The sequence below is a fragment of the Diplotaxodon limnothrissa genome, linkage group LG16 (genome assembly GCF_057381915.1).
Source record: "Diplotaxodon limnothrissa isolate DT_005_m linkage group LG16, D_limnothrissa_male_GT1.1, whole genome shotgun sequence".
Lineage (NCBI taxonomy): Eukaryota > Metazoa > Chordata > Actinopteri > Cichliformes > Cichlidae > Diplotaxodon > Diplotaxodon limnothrissa.
This window is the reverse complement of record NC_140611.1, coordinates 25,679,949-25,698,849: the sequence shown is the minus strand read 5'-3', so window position 1 is coordinate 25,698,849 and position 18,901 is coordinate 25,679,949. Positions and strand designations below refer to the sequence as shown.

At 40.5% G+C, this 18,901-nt stretch overlaps 3 protein-coding genes and 1 non-coding gene across 5 annotated transcripts; 1 reads left to right on the top strand and 3 right to left on the bottom strand.

Moving 5' to 3' along the window:
- Positions 1-618: 618 nt before the first annotated feature.
- hce2l2 (high choriolytic enzyme 2-like 2) lies at positions 619-2,272 on the bottom strand. The gene is made up of 9 exons (XM_085375083.1): positions 2,213-2,272; positions 2,093-2,135; positions 1,941-2,003; positions 1,697-1,852; positions 1,479-1,596; positions 1,169-1,347; positions 984-1,065; positions 758-882; positions 619-672 (listed from the first exon to the last, which is right to left on the bottom strand). Exons 1-9 carry the CDS (start codon positions 2,270-2,272, stop codon positions 656-658), a joined length of 843 nt encoding a protein of 280 aa, XP_085231209.1. The 3' UTR covers positions 619-655.
- A 455-nt stretch (positions 2,273-2,727) lies between these two features.
- trnak-uuu (transfer RNA lysine (anticodon UUU)) lies at positions 2,728-2,800 on the bottom strand. Its single transcript has one exon. It is a non-coding gene; the product is annotated as a tRNA-Lys (tRNA).
- Positions 2,801-7,172: 4,372 nt separating this feature from the next.
- Positions 7,173-11,578, top strand: ankzf1 (ankyrin repeat and zinc finger peptidyl tRNA hydrolase 1). Its single transcript, XM_085375149.1, has 16 exons — positions 7,173-7,227; positions 7,586-7,730; positions 7,814-7,935; positions 8,008-8,110; positions 8,210-8,421; positions 8,526-8,641; positions 8,767-8,920; positions 9,237-9,459; positions 9,559-9,657; positions 9,780-9,947; positions 10,037-10,183; positions 10,297-10,579; positions 10,694-10,805; positions 10,896-11,063; positions 11,148-11,218; positions 11,335-11,578. The coding sequence occupies exons 2-16, from the start codon at positions 7,610-7,612 to the stop codon at positions 11,459-11,461; spliced, it is 2,226 nt and encodes a 741-aa protein (XP_085231275.1). The 5' UTR covers positions 7,173-7,227; positions 7,586-7,609; the 3' UTR covers positions 11,462-11,578.
- glb1l (galactosidase, beta 1-like) lies at positions 11,545-17,885 on the bottom strand. Of its 2 annotated transcripts, none has more exons than XM_085375147.1 (16): positions 17,731-17,885; positions 17,258-17,427; positions 17,005-17,155; positions 16,011-16,071; positions 15,849-15,943; positions 15,583-15,763; positions 15,435-15,493; positions 14,615-14,736; positions 13,735-13,775; positions 13,474-13,592; positions 13,320-13,394; positions 13,146-13,235; positions 12,913-13,026; positions 12,624-12,755; positions 12,261-12,488; positions 11,545-12,133 (listed from the first exon to the last, which is right to left on the bottom strand). In XM_085375147.1, the coding sequence occupies exons 1-16, from the start codon at positions 17,797-17,799 to the stop codon at positions 11,930-11,932; spliced, it is 1,911 nt and encodes a 636-aa protein (XP_085231273.1). In that variant the 5' UTR covers positions 17,800-17,885; the 3' UTR covers positions 11,545-11,929. The 2 variants fall into 2 exon arrangements, with proteins under 2 accessions (XP_085231273.1, XP_085231274.1); XM_085375148.1 differs by having other exon boundaries at positions 13,155-13,235.
- Positions 17,886-18,901: the final 1,016 nt, after the last annotated feature.

Below are 18,901 nucleotides of genomic sequence, written 5' to 3'. Positions count from 1 at the left end.
CTAGTGATTTTGTGATATGCTATCAGATGATAACTGTCTTGGCAACGGTCATTTTTTGTCACACAGTTAAATATATAAAAACAAAACTTTATCCTTTTCCAAATATTGCTTCTATTCTTATCAAGGGGCTAATTTTGAAGGGCAGTGACGAAGCGAAGATTCTCATGTGTCAGCACTTTATGAAAACTTCCCTCGTGGTGATTGGACGAACAGAAGAAACTACTGCATCTTGAGTTAAGGTAGCACATTTTTAAATATAGAGAACATGTCTATTTATTACCAGAGACTTTGTTCTTTAACCTTCCTCATTAAAACAGATTCAGATCTCCTGTTTAATGTGATCAAGTCACCCGTTCTAAGATTCTTCACATACCTTATTACCCTGCCTCTGCTTTATTACTCTTTATCTCTTATTGATCTGTAATATTACTGTTGAGTGCATTACCACGTGTCTATTTCAAACCAGGCCATCTACTGTGAGACATATTTTTACATAAAGAGAAATATCCAATTTAAAACGCACAAACTTTCATGTACACCAAGGATTTGCTGATAGAAGGTTTGAATCAATCTTTATTGAAACTGTTCATATAATTCAACTGCAGTTTTGTTAAATTGGCCTTTACTCCTGGTTCACTTCCATTCAGCCGGGTCTCTAATCATCCATGTCATCTGAACAGAAAGACAGAAAGAAATTACATTTGTGACAGTGATGTGCAGTGTGTTTAGGAGTTAATTCAGGACATTTGGTACTAACCACAATTATAAAGTCTGTTGATTTTTAGCTTGTCAATGTGGCTGAGAGATAAAGCCTGGCCCAGCTGGATGTTGTTGTTGTCCTTTGGAAGGATGGTTGCTTCCCCACGCTGGGAGTAGGCATATCTAAACGTATACATAAATATGTATCAGCTTATAAATATATTTTAAAATAAAGGGGGTAAATTATAATATTTTGAGTGATTAACAGATCATGTTTTACTTACTTTCCAAAGTGCAGAATCGAGCCATAGTCATAGGGCAGATCCAGAGTGTCAGTCTTGAACTTCTCAAAGTTTCTCAACCGATCTGTTGGAAAAATGAATTTTCTGTTTTGAAAATCGGTGCAGAAATACAGTTAAAGCTTTTATTCCCTTTCCACAATGCCAACCCCTGCACACTTTAAAATTACCTCTTGAAATATTTGGCCACATGATGGTGACATAGTTGTCCCGATCTAAGCGGGACTGCTCGTGCACAAAGCCCAAGGTGTGCATGAATTCATGGGAAACCACTCCAACCTGGACGCAGTTAGGGATCTGGAGAGACACAGTCTGCCTTCCACCACGCGCACCAAGGTAGGACCAGCAACTGGATTAACACATAAGAGGACAGAAGAGTAACTTCAAGTGGTGAATTCACAGCTGGAGAGGAAACAAAACCTGAATACATTTTACAAAAGGAATTTTATGTAATCAAACTTTCCACGCTTCAGCTCTCACCCTGACTTTGGCTGGATGTCGATGTAGTCTCTCTGGTGAGTCCGTGGAACAAAACGCACACAGGTACCTTGCTCTATGTTGGCCATACCTGTCTTTATCAGCATTGTATCCATGTCATCTGTTCAGTTGTTTAACAGGGGCGAGTAATTCATACATCATTAAAAAGAAGACTGTAATCCATTGCATGTACTTATGCCTCGAACGCTAAAACAACATACTGTATTCAGGTGAGAGGTTATATGCAATGTAGACATGTCCATCCACTGATTTGGACCACAGGCAGCTCCGTGCAAAGCAGATTCTGGGGGGTGTTCCGGAGGAAACAGCAATATCTCCCTCTCTGAGGGTGGTGGCGCCATCGATGATTTGCGTAGCTGATGCAGAAATCAGATTAAAGTTTTTTAACAGCAAGTTGGGGAATCTGCAAAAGAAAACCCCTCAAGTAAAGTGTGTGCAACTTACCTTTAAGCTCGTTGGTTTTAATGATTTTATCCATTGCCGTTTCTTCATTGACCCCTCTCCATTCTTAAAAAAGAAAAAAACAATTTGTGAGGGAGTGTGCAGTTTTACGTCAGTCACAGTAATAATTTAAATTAAATCGAAGCTGAGTGCACCTTTGTAGCCAGCGGGACCCCACTTTTGGTTGAACAAAAATTTCTGCAGAAAGCACAGACAAATTTATTTACAGCTCTGTTCATGAATTCATTAAATTCAGCGGTCCCAAGCACATTTACCTGAGCTTGCACAGCTGAGAGACAAATAGAAACCATGCAGAGGAGTATAATCCGCTCCATCTTTACCAGTCAGGTATGCCTTCAGTGTTACCATTTGACATGCACTAACACCTAGCTTTATATGTGTTCCCACTGCTGTCCTTAGATAATACCCATAATTACCTCAAGTAAATAACAGGGCTGGTGTTAGCTGTTTGTGAGTGAGCCTAATCTCCAAATTAGTTTGATTCTTTCATAAACAACATCTGCAACAGTGGCATAATGTGAGGTCTCACTGTGTATAATAACAGCTTAAAATCAATGACTAGCTTTAAATGAAATGGTTTTAATGTCTGGCAGAAATTTGGTACAATTTTAGGCTTTAGGTGTGTACATGAACCAAGAGTGCTGTTTTCTTTCTACTGAAACTAAGCTTACCATCAGTTCACGTGCAATGCATGAACGCAGTTAATTTTAAATCATTACTAAGTTGTGCAAAATTTTTGTTGATAATGTAGAAGAAATAAAAACTCTGACGCCCGAACAGGGACTTGAACCCTGGACCCTCAGATTAAAAGTCTGATGCTCTACCGACTGAGCTATCCGGGCTCTGCTAACTCAGCCGGAAGCAGTATTTATAAAGAGGAAAAGCCGAGTTTCCATCCCAGTAGGAATTCTTCCACGTGAAAATACCAGCATGACCGCATTTTCTGGCCGTACATTTCTAACCCAGGACGAAGTTTCTGCGGTAAGTCGACGCTGTTTTGTAAGCTAGCCTTCCTGCACATGACTAGCTACCTGGCAGCTACGTACACTGATGCTAAAGTTACTAATTATCAAGTAAACAACAGAAGTATTAACAAACTAAGATGCCAGTTCGTTAACAGAGCAGGATTTGACTCTTTGCCAGCAGGCTAGCTGTGAATTACGGCATGCAAACTTTGCAATTTGCAGGAGACGCAGGAGCAGGTTAATGAGCTGCGGCGTGCTATCGAAGAAACTAATCGTGAACTGGAGAAGGTCCAACAGAGAAGACTGCATACTGAAGAAGAGATAATTAAACGGTACACCGCCCATTTACTTTAGTTTCCAATTAAATTGGGTGCCTGTCACGCTTAAAGTGTCCCAAAAAACCTGATATTGTCTCAACCCGTATAATGCTTCCTGTGATGTGATACCAGATATCGTCGGTGGGTGCACTGAGGTGCACAACAGGCTGTTAGTGTAGATTAATCGACCAGTCTATTAGGTACACCTCGTGTCTTGAACTGCTCCCTCATGCAATCTAATCTAATCGGCAAACTCAGTGCATTGGGCATGTAATTCAAGTTTCAAGGTCAAGCTGAGCCGCAGAATGGGGAAGAGAGGTGATTTTGAAAATGGCACAGCTGTTGGTGAGGAAACTCCTGATCTACTGGGAATTTGCTCCTCAGCCATTTCTAGGGTTTGCAGAGACTGGTTAAGAAAAGAGAAAATCCACTGAGTTTTCTGGGTGAACATGTCTTGTCAAGGAAAATGGCCAGACTGTTTTAAGCTGACAGCAGTAATTAAAATGACCACTGATTACAGCCAAAGTATGCAGTAATACATCTCTGAATGCACAGTATGTTGAACTGGAAGTAGAATGGGCTACAGCAGCAGAAGACCACACTGGATCCCACTCCTGTCAGCTAAGAACAGGAAACTGAGACCACAGTTCACATGGGCTCATCAAGCGTTGCCTGGTCTGATGGGTCGCCATTTCTGCTGCTGTAAACAACATAAAAGCATGGATCCATTCTTCCTTCGATCAGTAAAAAAAATTGTTTTCAGGTAGATGCTATCCAGACTTGCTCGGGGTGTTTTTTCCTTTTTTGTTTGTTTGTTTGTTTGTTTGTTTTTATAGTAATCAGTGACGTTTAGCTTTCCCAAGTCTTAACTTGGAGTGTTATCCAAACTATTTAACATCATTTCTTCCTCCAGGAATATTGTTGATGAACATAGAGACACATACAAAGATTTCCCTCATGTAGGTCTATTAGTGAACGACATTCATAAGCCAGCTGGCGTTAAAAAAAAAAAAAATTAATTAGTTTGTCTGGAATAAAGATTTATCTCTTGTATTAATTTGAAATATAAACACACCTCGAACTTGAATTCCAATATAAGTTTTTCCAGAGAGGGACAGTAAAGGATATTTCTATTCTTAACTGATCACCTTCTGAAAGGTATAGTATTTTGTCCTTTAGTTAGGGTACAGTTAGTTAGGGTTTAGTTAGTTGGGGTTGGGTAATATTTCCACAGATGCTCTGGTTGTCAAAAGCAGTGGACAACTGTATGCTCATTCTGTTTTGGTTGCGCAATCGAGCCTTTCTGGGAGAGTTCAGACAGTGACCATCTAATTGCTAACAGTGTCCAGATCCCAAAGCCCTTACACTGAACAATCAATAATTATTTCAAAATAATAAGTTAACGTAAAAAAGAAAAAATTACCTACTGCCCATTTAGATTTAGTCAAACAGTTAATTATGCATAACCAGGTGTGATGTGTGCCTTTGTTTCTAAATGTGTAGCCCTTACATAATGTATTTGCTGTCTTTCACAGTACGAGAGAAACTGAACGGAGAGTGGATTTAATGATGGAAAAAAGCGAAATCGTTAATGCACTGCAACAACTGGGTCATCTGCTCCAAAGTGAGATGGATCTCTTTGAACAACTAAATAGCCAAAGCTCTCCAGACAGGTATTCCGAAGTGCTGTGGGCAAAACCGAAGCAGACGCGACATGTGCAAACCTACAATATATATTTTATATATTTCAGGAGTGAAAGGCTCAGTTTGCAGGACCAGAGTGAAAGCGCCAGCATTAAGGCAAGCCAGCTTCTTGCTGAAATCCTGGAGGTGAAACAGCAGCTAGAAGAGGTTGAGGATCGTTATTCAGCGGGTATGGGGATTACTCACAGAATACGTACAGAATTTACTGTATACAGACATGGAGTGAAATGTGCTCTCTCTCTGTCAACAGGTCAAGCTTTGCTCCCTGGGCCAACCTACAAGTTGGAGAGAAATCACACGAAGCAGTGACTTACAAACACTGTTATTTTAATAAGTACAATAAAGTGTATATAAGTATTTTTAACAGCTAATAAAATATTCATTTTTATCTTTTAAATGTATTTTATTGTTTCTTAAATAACAGTAAAGGGGATGATTCTGCAGTGAATATCTCCAAAGCTTCTCAGCTTCTCATTACTTGGGTGCTTCACATAGTTACAAATGGTCGACCTTCTCTATGCAGTGATTAAATAAGATGACAAATATTGGAAAATGTTTATGCTTATCTCAGTTACAGTATGGAGGAGATTAAAATTTCTCATGTCTCATGAGATTTCAGTGATGACAGAATTGACACACTGTCAGCCATTTGCAATATTTTGCAAAACAAAACCTTTATTCCCTATTTTCCCCATTTCATCTAGTCTTCATTAAAACCCAAAGATATCATGTCTGGATGATATGTTTCTTTCTTCCATCATAATCTAGCAAACTGATGAGGGTGTGGTTGGGTCAGTTTGAACTGCTGTAATCCTGGATGCATTGACAGCTCAACTTTCTGACCCGTGACTGCAAACAAAATAAAAAAAACCTCAGATTTCCTACTTCATAACTAAGGTTTTGCACCCCCAAATTTTGCAGTTTACATAAATCCAGCAGGCAACTTGCATAGTAGATACAAAATCTTTCTGTTTTTCTTAATATATAAATATATAATACATTACTGTATGTTGTTGCTCACAGAAAATCAACAAGGCAATCTTGGAGGCTCGTTTCCATGACTGGGAAAAAAAAAAAGTTTTTGCATCCATAGGTAATAAATTTAAGTTATTATCTCAAAAATTTGAGAATAACTTTAAAGTTATTTTGTCAGACGTTCGCTTTGGTAACCTGAAATTTTGACTTATGGATCCAATTTCTTTTTCAGTGGCAGAAGCAAGCTTCCATGCAGTTACAAAACTGCAATGCTGGAAAAACTTTCACACTCTCCACATGCTCTCACTTATAGCAAACACATGTTCAATCCTAAGTTCCTTAGCTGGTTAAATGCACATGCTGATGACAGCTTCAGCAGCTGCAACCAGGCTGCCACAGCTGAGAGCAAGCTGCAAAATCATTCAACAGTCACGCTATATGTTCTTCAGGAAATGCTGTCTATAAAAAAACCAGACAGTGAAAGGAATTCTTTTCTTTTTTTTGTACTGAGCAGGATTTTTGTTTTTGGTTCAGAAACAACGGCTGACTCTTTGGGCTCACAAACAGCTCTTTGTGTTGTTTACAGCAAGCTCTGGTTGGCCCTAATATCCAGATGCTGCAGCAGAATTTTGATTATCCTGTACAAACTATTTTTAGTTTACTGTTCTTAGCACACCTTGGTTGTAACCAGTCATTATCATTGCTTTGCTATTAGCTTGAATCAATTTGGCGTTTCTCCTTTAACATCAGGTATCAGCAAGACGTTTTCTTACAGAAGACTGACGCTCACTGGATGGTTTTTGAAACGTATCTAGATGTAGTTGGTCTCATGTGATTGGCCGATTAATTATGATTATACATAGTCAATGATCGGTTCAAAATGTGTACCTAATAAAGTGTCTGTAATCGCCTTTTACCATTAATCAGGCAGATTAACTCAACTAACTGTTTTATGTAATTTAGAGTCAACTTTGTTTGTTTTTTTATTCTTAAAACACAAACTAGCGTTTTAAGTTCCATCAGTACTTTTGTTTAAGTACTGGTGGGCTACGTTTGTAAACTATTAGTAATTATAAAGAAAACTTGTGTATAAACTGAATAAATAGTGTAATCTGTCATGTAAATGTCTGCAGTGATATATGCACGTTGCTGAAACGCGGTGAAAGGAAAGATCGGCTAATTTACAACCTTTGGTCTTTGAACGCCACTCGCTGAAGCATTCATGACGCTCTTGGGCTTCCGTAGAAATGTCAGCGTAATCACATGTTACCCTAAGGTTGGCTCAGCTTTTTGTCAGTTCCTTTTATGGTAAGTCGTTTACTATTTTCCCAGTAGTTCATTGTAACTTTTAGTAGTTGTAATGTCCTTAAAGTCCCGTTTAAGGAAGTGGACAGAGTCGGTGTTTTAAATAGATTGTGGCTGAACGTGTCGTTCAAAGAGCACACACTTATGTTTACATTAGCAAAATTGGGTTAGCCTTGTAGATCAAAACTGTCACTATAAATATAGGCTTGAGGTTGTTGCCAGCTGCTTTTATGATTCGTGCAGGAGAGTAAGTGTTAATGATCTGGTTCAGTTAACTGTCGTGGATCTGCCCCAGCCAAACACTATTTTAGGGGATCGCCAGCTACAGCTTATAGCAGGTTTCTCTTTCTTTCCATTACAGATGAGATAAACCAACCAGCAAACGATGACTACCCGCAAAGATTGTCGCTCCATCTTTGATTTGTGCTTGAATGATGAGGCTTTTGGATTGAGAGAGGTGAACCCCGTCCTAAAGGAGGGTGTAATTATTGACCTCGCCTCAGATTGTATGTATGGAACACATATGATGTTGTGGGGAAAAAGATGCCCAGTTTATTCAGTCGTTGAATAAATGTCTTTCCTCACACAGGTGTGGAAAATAGAAGTGCTGAAGATGACAGGCGAGAAGGCGAGTCCAGCCTGGTTAGAGAGGTGTCTGAGAAGATGGTCTGCTCAGCCTGCAGATGTCCCTTTATTAACCGCGAGGAGCAGGTAACCACGCAGTACTCTACAATCTGTTCATGCATTGAGAACCGGTGCCTGAACATGCACTTTGTGTTGCAGAGGGAGCACTACAAGCTTGACTGGCATCGGTTCAACTTGAGACAAAAGATGGCCATGTTGCCGCCCCTCACAGCGGAGGAGTTTGAGAGGAAGACGGGTGCAGGTGAGGAAACTGGAGTAATACACATCTAAGATGGAGTTTAACTAGGAAAAAAAGGTCTGAAGCAGTTGGAACAACTGACCTATTGTTGTCACTTTACAGGAGACTTATCAAGTATCTCGGGCTCAGAGTCCGATTCAGAGGACGAAGACTCGGACAGCGATGCTGGAGTTAAAAGCAGAACGGTCTCTGACAAAGACATGGAGAGCTCAGGTGAAACTCCTTTAACAGCTGGTCGGCTCTCCAGCAAGTTGGTTTTCCAGAACTCAGTGGGAGATTATCTGTTAGTCTACCGCTGCATACTTAAGGGAAAGGTGAGGATCAGTCCAATGAAATCTATAATCTGTTAAAAAACAAAACAAAAAAAAAAACACTTTAGATTTATATAATTTAATATTTTGTCATTTTTCCTGAAAAGTTTCAGTTGGATGACGAACACGATGCAGGATCCTCTCTGAAAGCTATAACAAAGAAGACTACGTGGGTCATTCTCATGACTGGTGGAGGTCATTTTGCTGGTGCTGTATTTGAAGGGTAATTTTTTATTTCCCTGCTTTGTATGCTTTCATATTACACATTATGGCTGAAATTTAAAGCACAACAACACAGCCGATTCACAGAGATGTGAAGCGTCCAGCACAATGTATTTTATGTTCCAGAAAACAAGTCCTTCTGCACAAGACCTTCCACCGATACACAGTGCGAGCAAAACGAGGCACTGCCCAGGGACTCAGAGATTCTCAGAACTGCAGTCACGCACCAAAATCTGCAGGAGCTGCACTGCGACGACACAATGAGGCGGCGCTAGTCAAGGTCATACTGCGCTCCATCAGATCGCCTTTTGAGTGAAAGCCATGCCTTATCTGTTCTTCTTCATAAAGTTTGGTTGATGTTTTTCAAACAGTGGCTATAAAAGCTCAAGATTCCTTTGGCTGATTCATTAGTTTTTCTCCTCCAAGAATAGATCATGTACTTTTGTGAGGTTGCGGTAGTGTAGCCATGGAGCCAAGTATTTCGTTTTGGCTATGTGGTTAAATTCTCTGCCTCACTCATAGGATGACGTAGTATTCTTTTTTATTTATTTTTTGTTAACCTGGATTTTTATTTAAATTTTTTTAACTTTTTGCAGGACATTCAGGACCTTCTTGTAACCTGGGCCGAACACTTGAAAGGGGCCTCTAAAATATTCATACGAGCTCCCAGCTACAACAAAACTATCTTTTTTGGTGGTCGAGGAGGTCCCCTTGATAAAAAAGATCCCAGGATCTGCACAATCCCCTTTGCAACACGCAGGGCAACTTTTCGAGAGGTACAGAGGGTACATGAGGTCCTTTCTACTGTTCATGTGTATGGTAAGAAGCACGAAGTGCTTGAAATAATAACATGTCTCCTGCACATGTTTATGCAGCTTAGGTATATTTATCGCACAATCAGTAATATCTTTTTTTCAGGGAAAGACACAGACATTTCTGCAGTCTTCAGTCCAACTAAAAAGCTGTGGAAAAAAGCTGTTAAACCCACAGCAGAACTAAACACAGATCAAGAGAAAGGTAGGTTTAAGATGTTTAAACATGGTCTGTAAGCTCTCTGTTGACCTCGGTGGATAAACTATAGCATCAAATAATAATGTTAAACTTAGTAAACCTGACTGCAAATTTATTGCTTGCATCAGCTGAAGAAAACCGCGAAAGCACTGATGAAGAAGAGTGTGGGGAGATCCAACTGGAGATGGTGGAAATGACATTAGGAACACTGGACCTCAGGGAGTGTGAAATCCATCCCTCCAGGCACAAAAGGAGGAGGAGACGAAAGAAGGAGGAAGCTAAAATTCCAATTGAAGGTAGATCTGATCAACTATCTCATCGCAGGTGGAATCCAAGGCATGCTAGTTTATTACTCAATTGTTCTGCAAAATTTATGAAATACCAGATTCATTTGGGACTGATCCAAAGAGCATAGAAGCAGAAGGTAAAGAAGAGGAACTGCCAGAGGCTACACCAGTAGAAGATCTCCCTCAAGAAGTGCAGTCAAAGAGCAAGAGGAAAAGGAAGGTACAGAGCAAGAAACAAGTGGATGGTGAGTAGGGGTTTAAATCTATATTTTTCCACTTGTTTCTCAGTCTTGCAAAAGCTGTGTAATGCATTGTTTTCAAGTGTGAAAACTCAACATTAAGCTTTCTTTCTTTATAGATGTTGTTGAAGAGTCATGTGAGTATAGCCTCAGGGATGCACTCTTTACTGCCTGCAAGGTTGGGGATGTGGAAGCTCTGCGCACACTCCTCCAGCTCCCTGTGGAAAAGTCAGAGGGTCAAGAGCATTTGGAGAGCAAACTTTCTGATGCCTCAAGTCCTCATACTCTCCTCAATAAACCCATTGATGCTTCAGGGTTCACATTACTGCATGTTGCCACAGCTGCTGCACAAAAGGCAGCGATCGGCCTCCTCCTAGATGAAGGAGCAGACCCCTCCTGCAGGTATCAAGAATATTATCGTCAAGCGTTGTAAAAGTGTGATTGTGTAGCAGCTGAAGTGAACACAGTGAAACCTTGCCCAGGTTTAATTACCATCTCTACATTATTCCTTTACAGGGATAATAAAGGGCAGACACCGTACATCGTCGCCCCTGACAAAGACACAAGAAACGTCTTTCGGAAATATATGGGGGATAATCCCGACAAATACGACTACAGCAAGGCCCAGGTAAGGTTAAACTCGTGCACCTTTGAACATGTATTGCATTAAACGGAAGCTGGTAATTTGACTAAGTGTCTTACTCCTGTGCAATTAAAGATCCCTGGGCCGCTGACGGCAGAGATTGAACTGAAAAAGATGGAAAAGAAAAAGGCCCAGAAGGCCCAGAAAAAACAGCGAGAAAAAGAGCAGAAAGAGGAAAAGAGGAAACAAGAGCTGGAGGCAGAGGAAAAGAAGCAGTTTGTATCTCTGACTGATCGTGAAAAGGTAGGTTACTGCTAAAGGTCTGCAGCTGATTCCTTGTAAGAGGCTGTTTTTTGGAAATGTTCATATTTGGCTTATTGATTATAGAGAGCTCTGGCAGCAGAGAAGAGATTTGCAGCGCAGGTTGCTGCAACAGGAGCCAGCATCTCTAATATCAAGTACGTCTCTCAAGAGCCATCCTCTCGCTGAGCTAATGCATAATGTAATAGCAAGTTATTTAAAAGCTGCACTGAAATACGGTGTGACTCTTCTGTGGGTTTGTCTTTGTCAACAGGAGGTGCTGGCTGTGTGGGGAGTCTCTGCTTGGGAAGATCCCTTTTCAGTACCTGGATTATTCATTTTGTACTCCCCGCTGTGTTCAAATGCATCGGAAAGCAAATGCTCCTCCAGGAAAGACCTAGTGTCCATCTAGGAACTATTTTACTTGGAGAGGAGTCTACCTCATTAAAAGTACTGGTTAATTTGGCTTTTTTTAGGTTTTGACTTGCCTTAATTTTATTGTGGCAGGTGATTTTAGACACTCGGATACATATACTGTATGTAATAAAATCAATGTACAATTTATTTACAGCATCTGTAATCGGGCAAAAAGAAAAGCAATAATTAAAAACAACAGTCAGCATATATTTCTTTTGCACAGGCTTGGTGAATATTGTAACAGCAAGTAATTGAGTGTTTAGTGTTTCTGTGTCAAAAATTAAAACTGCTGACATCAGATTGTCTCATATGCCATAGAAATACTGTTGTGTAGCAGCTCCTTCAGGTGAGATCATTTGTTCAGAGTACTATTGTGCTTCAGTTAGACTGATAATTATTTTTAGAGCTGCAATGTGAAGAAAATGTAATACTTCAAAATTCAGTGGGCTCCGTCAAAGCTTTTTAGGCGTGATGTTGAGCTGAGGTCGGTCCATAAAAAGAACCCTCGAGTGTCCTGGAGCTCCTTCCAGCTCCAGCACCGTGATGTTGTTGGGCAGGGTGGTGCTAAGCAGGGGTCCGGGGACATAGACAGTCTGCTGAGGCCCTCTGGCTGGCCAGTATCGTCCCAGGTTCACACCATTAATCCAAACCTGACCCTGATGAAGGAAAAAGAAACATCCAGAAGAATACAGTTATTTTATTCCTTGCTAGAAACGTGGGGTAAATAAACAAAAGAATAAAGTCTGCCAGGTCCAGAATGTCCCCAAATATAGTCAGCATTACCTTAGTCCATTCATTGAGCTTGAGGAAAGTGTCCCATGCTAAGCCGTTGGGCTGCAAAGTCCCCATGTAGAAGGTTGGTCCACGTGTAGGTTCTCTCCGAGGAGCAGGGTCAGACTTTCGGCTGTTGCCGTGAGGCCATCCACCAGTAACGGCTCCGTCAATGTCCAAAGGGTAAATCTTCCAGTCAGTCAGAACATCTTTACCCAGGATCAAGTTGCTCAACAGGCCCTGAAATTCACACAATATTTACCATTTAAAACCCGTAGTCCATGGTTTTACTTGCTGCAACTTCCAAACAGCTGCAGGGAAATGTATGTTTTTAAATGCTTGTACTCTGCTTGCTTGCTCTATTAATTGCCTTGCCTTGTAGTCATTGATCTTGCTGCCAAAGTTAACCCTGCCCATGTTCTCTACGAGGATGTCCAGTGTGTCCCCCTGCTGTCCCGTGACATTCATCACCAGCACAGTGTCTCTCTTTAACAGGCCCTGGAAAACCTGTTCAAACGGTTGTATGTTTCCAAAAGCGTGAACGGATACAACATCATTTATATTTGAAACTTCACAATTTGACGCAGACAAACAAGCTCAGATTTAACCTACAACGTTTTTCCCCTGACGAGGACATCAACAAAAGTTCACAGTCAGGCCTTACCCCATTGACGGACACATATGCACGGTCATGAACCCCATTCAGTGGAGAGATAAGTGGTGTGGGCTCTGAGAGGTTGTGCGGCAGTGTGGTCCGATATAGCACGTATCCATAGTACTGAACACAATAGACAACACAGGTTGCAGACACAACAGTCTAGAAGTTCTCCATGGTTCAAGAGTTACAGTGTTTCTACAATAATGCTCTCCCCACTGTTTCCCTCAGACACCCCATACCTGTTTCACCTCTTCAAACGTAATAGGATACTGAGATTTGATTGGTCCCAGAGGTGAAAGGGTGTTCAACAGGCCACTAATGTCCCCAACCTGTTAAAGTGACACTTTTTTGAGTTTTGAACATTTTTAAAAATATTTCTTGACATTGGGATTAATTTCCTGAACTGATCCTACCTTTTGCAGGGTCACAAAGCCATAGACAAACTTGGGAGTTGCTGGTGGCATGGGGCCAGAGGGAATCTCTCTAAACTGATGAGAAATGGTGATGAATTAATCATGCATTAATCAGGACATCAGCCTTAGCAGGTGGCTGTTCAATCAGTTCTACCTGCTTTATGACATCTCTAATAGCCAAGAGCTTCTCTGTGGGGTCTCCTGCCTCAGTCAGCGGGGCGTCGTAATCATAACTTGTGACTACTGAGCGAAACCTGGTGTCATGATCAGCACCTTAGTGAGAACAACAGAGCGTTACTAGAGATCACTAAACTGCAAACTGAGCTTTTATCTGCCTCTAAAACATGAAAACTGTGATATAATCTGGCACTGAGACAATGAATGAATGAATACTGAGATTCTGTCAATAAGTTACCATTCCAGTAGCCAAAGTTTGTTCCTCCTTCAAACATGTACCTGAGAAGAAAGAGACGTAGAGTGTAATATCAGAGGAAATTAGCAGTGGTGTCTTAAAGGATGAGGTTGCTGGCTTTTATTTAATCCAAATTAAAGGATCCCAACGATCATTACATTGATTGCAGTGGCACTGTGATGTCCTTTTAGCCAAATTTACCTAGCTTATCCGAAAACTATAAGAAAACATAATCCGTCCATTTTCTTAACCGCTTATCCCCACAGGGTCACAGTGAGGTTGTACACCGATGCCCATTTTAGAATAAAACAGGTGGCAGTAAAAGTATCTACCTCTCCTTATGTCTGTTAATCTGTCAGCTTAATCCAGTTCAAACATTTCAAAAAAGAAGGCCTGTCATGCCACACCGTGTTAAAGATTCTAATGTGTGATCAGTGTAACACTTTTGAGCCAAAGGCTAGTCTTGGCTCTGTATGATATGAGTGGGAATCCCTCCATCAGGCACAGCTCTGGCTGTGATCACAGATTTCCCACCTACCTCCTGTTTCAGTAAATTCAAGTAAATAAGGAATATTTTGAACTCTGGATCATGCAAAGGTTCTCTAGTATGGTATAAGGACAAAGGCATGAAGTAGGAAATGAGTAGCTGTAAATGGACAGTGGCCTTTCGCTGTAATTTAAAAGAGAGGTATGAAAATCCGCATCTTCAGTTGGATTCAAACATGACTCATGCCACTGATACTGCAGGTAAGCTCATAAGCTGGGAAAATAAACCAGTTGTTGTGGTTGTTGGATCAGGCTTTTACATTAGTATACTAACACAGTTTTATTATTTGAATGTGTTTCTACAGAGAGGAAGATTTGGGGGTTTGTGGAGACATACATGTTGACGTTGGCCCCCATGGTTAGCATTTCTCCTAGCACTCTGCTGACCTTCTGAGCATCAACCACAGCATGCTGATCTCCCCAGTGATCCAACCAGCCAGTGTAAAACTCTGAGTTCACCTGCAACGTAATTTAAAACAGTTTTATCACATATACCTGTGAAATCATACGAACGAGTTACAAATTCATTTTTACTTGTGAAAGAGGTTTTAACTATAGTACATTATTGACATAATAGCAGGTGGTGGAAGTGCTGCACATGATTGCATTGCATTCAAATATTGTGTCCACCTCACTGTGCCTTTCTTTTCTCTAACTGCTTTGACTCCACCCCTGCTGGTCATGTAAGATAGCTGTCCTACCTGAGCCTATTATGAGGTTTGTCTTTGTATGAAAGGGGACCTTTAAGACAAAGACAATTAAAAAGAAAGTTGTTAAAGGGGAAGTCGTCCAGAACGAGACACACCTAAAAAAGATTTGTTTTAGAAGGTGATGGAGAAACACCCTGAAAGATTCATAAGGATTATTTTGAACTGTGAATCATGCAAAGCTACTCTAAGTGTATCCAGGAAGAAAGGTAAAGAGCTCAGCTTTTCCGTTTTAAATCATTTCTATATCAATCAATAAATTAAAAGTAACTGATTAGTAATGCACCACCACCCACTGTAAACATCAGCAGAATTTTTTTCTGCAGCTTTTTTAATTGAATGTCATTAGAATACACAAGTGTACATAATAAAATGGCCAGTGAGTGTGTATTGTGTATATTCAGCCCCTGCTTCTTAGGATTATGTTTAGTGAATAGATATGTAACGAACCAGGGGTCCTCGAGGTTCAAATCGTCGTTGCCGGGCGAAGGCTTCAGTGATGTTGGTGTCTGAGAAAAGAACATGTAGAAATAACAACGATCTCTAAAAGAACAAGAAGATGATGTTTTATCTTTGGACACCGTCACACAATACCAACCTGTCCCAAAGTCTATTGTGGCATATAATCCTTCCAGAGTCCCACATATCATTTCCTTGTTTGTGTTTCCATCAGTGGTGAACAGGATGACGTCCTCGCCCAGAAAGAAGCGGAAGAGAGTGCGCAGGTGACGCATGTAGTTGTAGTCACAGCTGTAGTAACTCCCATATTCATTCTCAACCTGCATTTAAGATTGTATATTTTCAAATCCAATAATAATACACTAACTCTTAAAAAGCTTTATAGCGACCCACTTAGAACTCTACCTGGACAGTAATGATGTTTCCCCCGTTAACATAGAGCCAAGGTTTCACTTTGGGGAGGAGAACAGCAAGCCAGTTGCTGACTGCCTGCAGGTAATCTGGGAGAAAACAGATAATGTTCATAAAGCAATACATTTCAAAAAGGGTCATAGGTGCATGTTTTACCTGTGTCTGCAGAGCGCAGTATGATGTTTGGCTTTTGAAGTAACCAGGCAGGCAGTCCACCCTGCAAGAGAAAATTAGAAGAGAATGAAGGCAGAAACGTGGGCAATCATGTGATTAGCCAGCCTCTTTTATCTCACCACAGGGATTTGGAGAGCAGTGTAAAAAAATACCTCCACACATTTTAACTTTGTATTTTTAATATATGAAATATGGCATAAATGTGTGCATCCTACTACAGTTATAGTAATATATACCACCAGCCACTTCATTAGGTGAACCTGCTCAACTGCTCATTAACACAAATATCTAATCAGCCAATCACACAGCAGCAACACAATGCATTTAGCCACGTAGACACGGAGAAAATGTCCTACTGAAAACCAGACTGGTCACCAGAATGGGAAAGAAAGGTGATTTAAGTGACTTTGAACGTGGCGTAGTTGTTGGTGCCAGATCGGTTGATGTACTCTGATTTTACAACATAATCATGACTACAGTTTACCTGTAAGCCGCAGTTCTCTGGCCCATCAGAATGACCAGAGTGCTTCAAGCTTATAGGAAGACAAAAGTAACTCAAATAACCACTTGTTACAACCAAGGTATGCAAAGAGCATCTGTGAACATGTAAAACAGATTCACAGATTAAGCAGTTGGGCATGTAAAGACCACACGGGTGCCACTCCTGTCAGCTAAGAACAGGAAACTGAGGCTACAATAAGCAGATTGTTCAAAACTGGAAAACAGAACATTGGATAAATGTCGCCTGGTCTAATGAGTACTGATTTCTGCTGGATGGTAGGCTCTAAACTTGGTTTAAGTAAAATAAATGCTTGTATCCATGCTGCCTTGTATCAACAGGTCAGAATGCTGCTGGTGGTTTAATAGGGTGGCGTTGAGTTCACTGTACTCAAATGTTCTCCACAATCACCAGACTTCAATATCTCAATCCAACAAAGCACCTTTGGGATGTGGATGTTATGACCTCTGTTCTCACCATTTCCCATTCAGCACAGATGTACGGTCCAGGACGCAGGATGACCAGCAGACCCGTCTGGTTGGCCAGATCCAAAAAATGCTCCAGATCTCTGTCTCCTGTGAAGTTTTGAACTCCCTGTACCGTTTCATGGAAGTTCCAGGGCACATATCTGTGTATACAGACATGGTAAATGTACAATGTTTATAAAGGCCAACAAACAATCCAGTTGAAAAACATTTATATTTAAATGTTTGCGATGGGGTCGGCTTACACTTGGATGGCATTCAGTCCAGTCATGTACATCTTCGCGAGTCGGTCCTTCCAGTAGTACCGTGGGATTCTGGAGTAGTGGATACTCCCTGAGATGTACTGAAAAGGCTTCCCATCTTTCAGGAAACAGTTTCTTTTGTAGTCTATAGAGAAAGATCTCTCTCCAGAGGCCTGCAATATAGTCACGGTAACTGCTATGAGAGTCAAAGTGCTGATAATCTGTCTATAACTTCCACTGCATATTTCTCAGGACTGAACTTGGGTAGCAGCTTGGGCAGTTATTAATGATGCTGCGAGAACAACTGTAGGTAAACTATGTATGTATGCACATATAAAAGGTTACAGAAATTATATATAGTTAAAGTTATATATTTTTTGCACGAACCTTTCAAGGAAGTAGAGAGAGGCAGGGGGAAAAAACGAAAGATCAGCTGACTGAACTACTGTAAAAAAAACCTTTAGTTTCATTCTTACCAAATTTCCATTCACATCTGAACAGGCAAGAGTCAGTGCAGCGAGGAGTAAGGCAGCAGCAGCAGCCATGTCCGCTGCCTACCTGTGACGGTTAAACCTAAAACATCTATAACAGCTATAGATGCAAACATATACAGTCTTCTTTCACCTCACTCCAAGTCTATTATTAACAGGGGGAAGCATTGGGTCAACGTCCTCCCCGCTTCAGTAGCACTACCACGTGATTTTTATTTAGTCATCAGCTGGGTCCTAAAGTCTGTCGATTCGCCTCAAAACCTGTTCTGGCAGGCCCCTTTTTGTCATCACCGTTATCAGTGAGACCTAGTAGTTATTATTTTTCTCATAAATAGAGACATTTAATATACTATAAATATCTCAATGCTTAAATTATAAATGAAATAAAAATAAACAAGATTAAATCTTGATCCAAATATGTCAAGCACACTTGGAAGTTAAAAACAGAGGCGAAAATTCAATGTGGTTATAGATTTTAAATTATAAAATTTAAATATCAGTAGCTAAGTAACATAACTTTACTGCATTCCTGTGTGTATACCTGTCTATTGTTGGGGTTATTTACACATGTGAACATACAAAAAACACAAAAACGACAAAATAGAAGTATGTAAGTCTGTAACTGTGCAGGCTAAGTGGGAATCCTGCCACCAAAGCCACCCTATGACGCCTTGCTTTTAACAACATGCTGTCATACTATGTATTATGTAGGCTGAGAACAATTCCCTTTGTGTTTTGCATGGCAAAATAACAAAGCAGCCAGTTCAGGAACGGGTAGCTTTATTATAGCTTTAGGACCCCACTCCTAAAGCTATAAGCTCTGTGTCCTTGTGTCTTTTCACTGGGTATGAATGATAACTGCATGTCAACCAGTACTAACATCTACATCAGTGGAATTATCTTTTTTTTTCTTCTTTAAAAAAAAAATAAATAACAAAAAAAAAAATCAACCTTTTAATTTCCTCTGGAAAATTTCTCAGGCACGATGTTGGTGCTACAATAATAACTTATCAGGAGCTATCTGATAGGAAATATACCCGTGTTATAACTTTATGTTCCTTTAAGGACACTAGATGGCGCTGCAATATATGAAGAGCTGCAACTGACGTCTTATCTGGTTAACATAGTTTCACAGGGACATTACTGAACACTAATG

What these genes read in the sequence shown, in the direction of transcription:
- glb1l (XM_085375147.1), bottom strand. Translation starts at nt 17,799, where the DNA reads ATGGCTGCTGCTGCTGCCTTACTCCTCGCTGCACTGACTCTTGCCTGT. An exon ending in CACAATAGACTTTGGGACAG is followed by an intron (nt 15,494 to 15,582) that starts GTTGGTATTGTG and finishes TTCTTTTCTCAG; the next exon opens with ACACCAACATCACTGAAGCC. An exon ending in AAACTTTGGCTACTGGAATG is followed by an intron (nt 13,593 to 13,734) that starts GTAACTTATTGA and finishes GTTCTCACTAAG; the next exon opens with GTGCTGATCATGACACCAGG.
- ankzf1 (XM_085375149.1), top strand. Translation starts at nt 7,610, where the DNA reads ATGACTACCCGCAAAGATTGTCGCTCCATCTTTGATTTGTGCTTGAAT. An exon ending in GCTGCATACTTAAGGGAAAG is followed by an intron (nt 8,422 to 8,525) that starts GTGAGGATCAGT and finishes TTTCCTGAAAAG; the next exon opens with TTTCAGTTGGATGACGAACA. An exon ending in AAACACAGATCAAGAGAAAG is followed by an intron (nt 9,658 to 9,779) that starts GTAGGTTTAAGA and finishes TGCTTGCATCAG; the next exon opens with CTGAAGAAAACCGCGAAAGC.
- hce2l2 (XM_085375083.1), bottom strand. Translation starts at nt 2,272, where the DNA reads ATGGAGCGGATTATACTCCTCTGCATGGTTTCTATTTGTCTCTCAGCT. An exon ending in TAACCTCTCACCTGAATACA is followed by an intron (nt 1,597 to 1,696) that starts GTATGTTGTTTT and finishes ACAACTGAACAG; the next exon opens with ATGACATGGATACAATGCTG. An exon ending in TCGATTCTGCACTTTGGAAA is followed by an intron (nt 883 to 983) that starts GTAAGTAAAACA and finishes GTATACGTTTAG; the next exon opens with ATATGCCTACTCCCAGCGTG.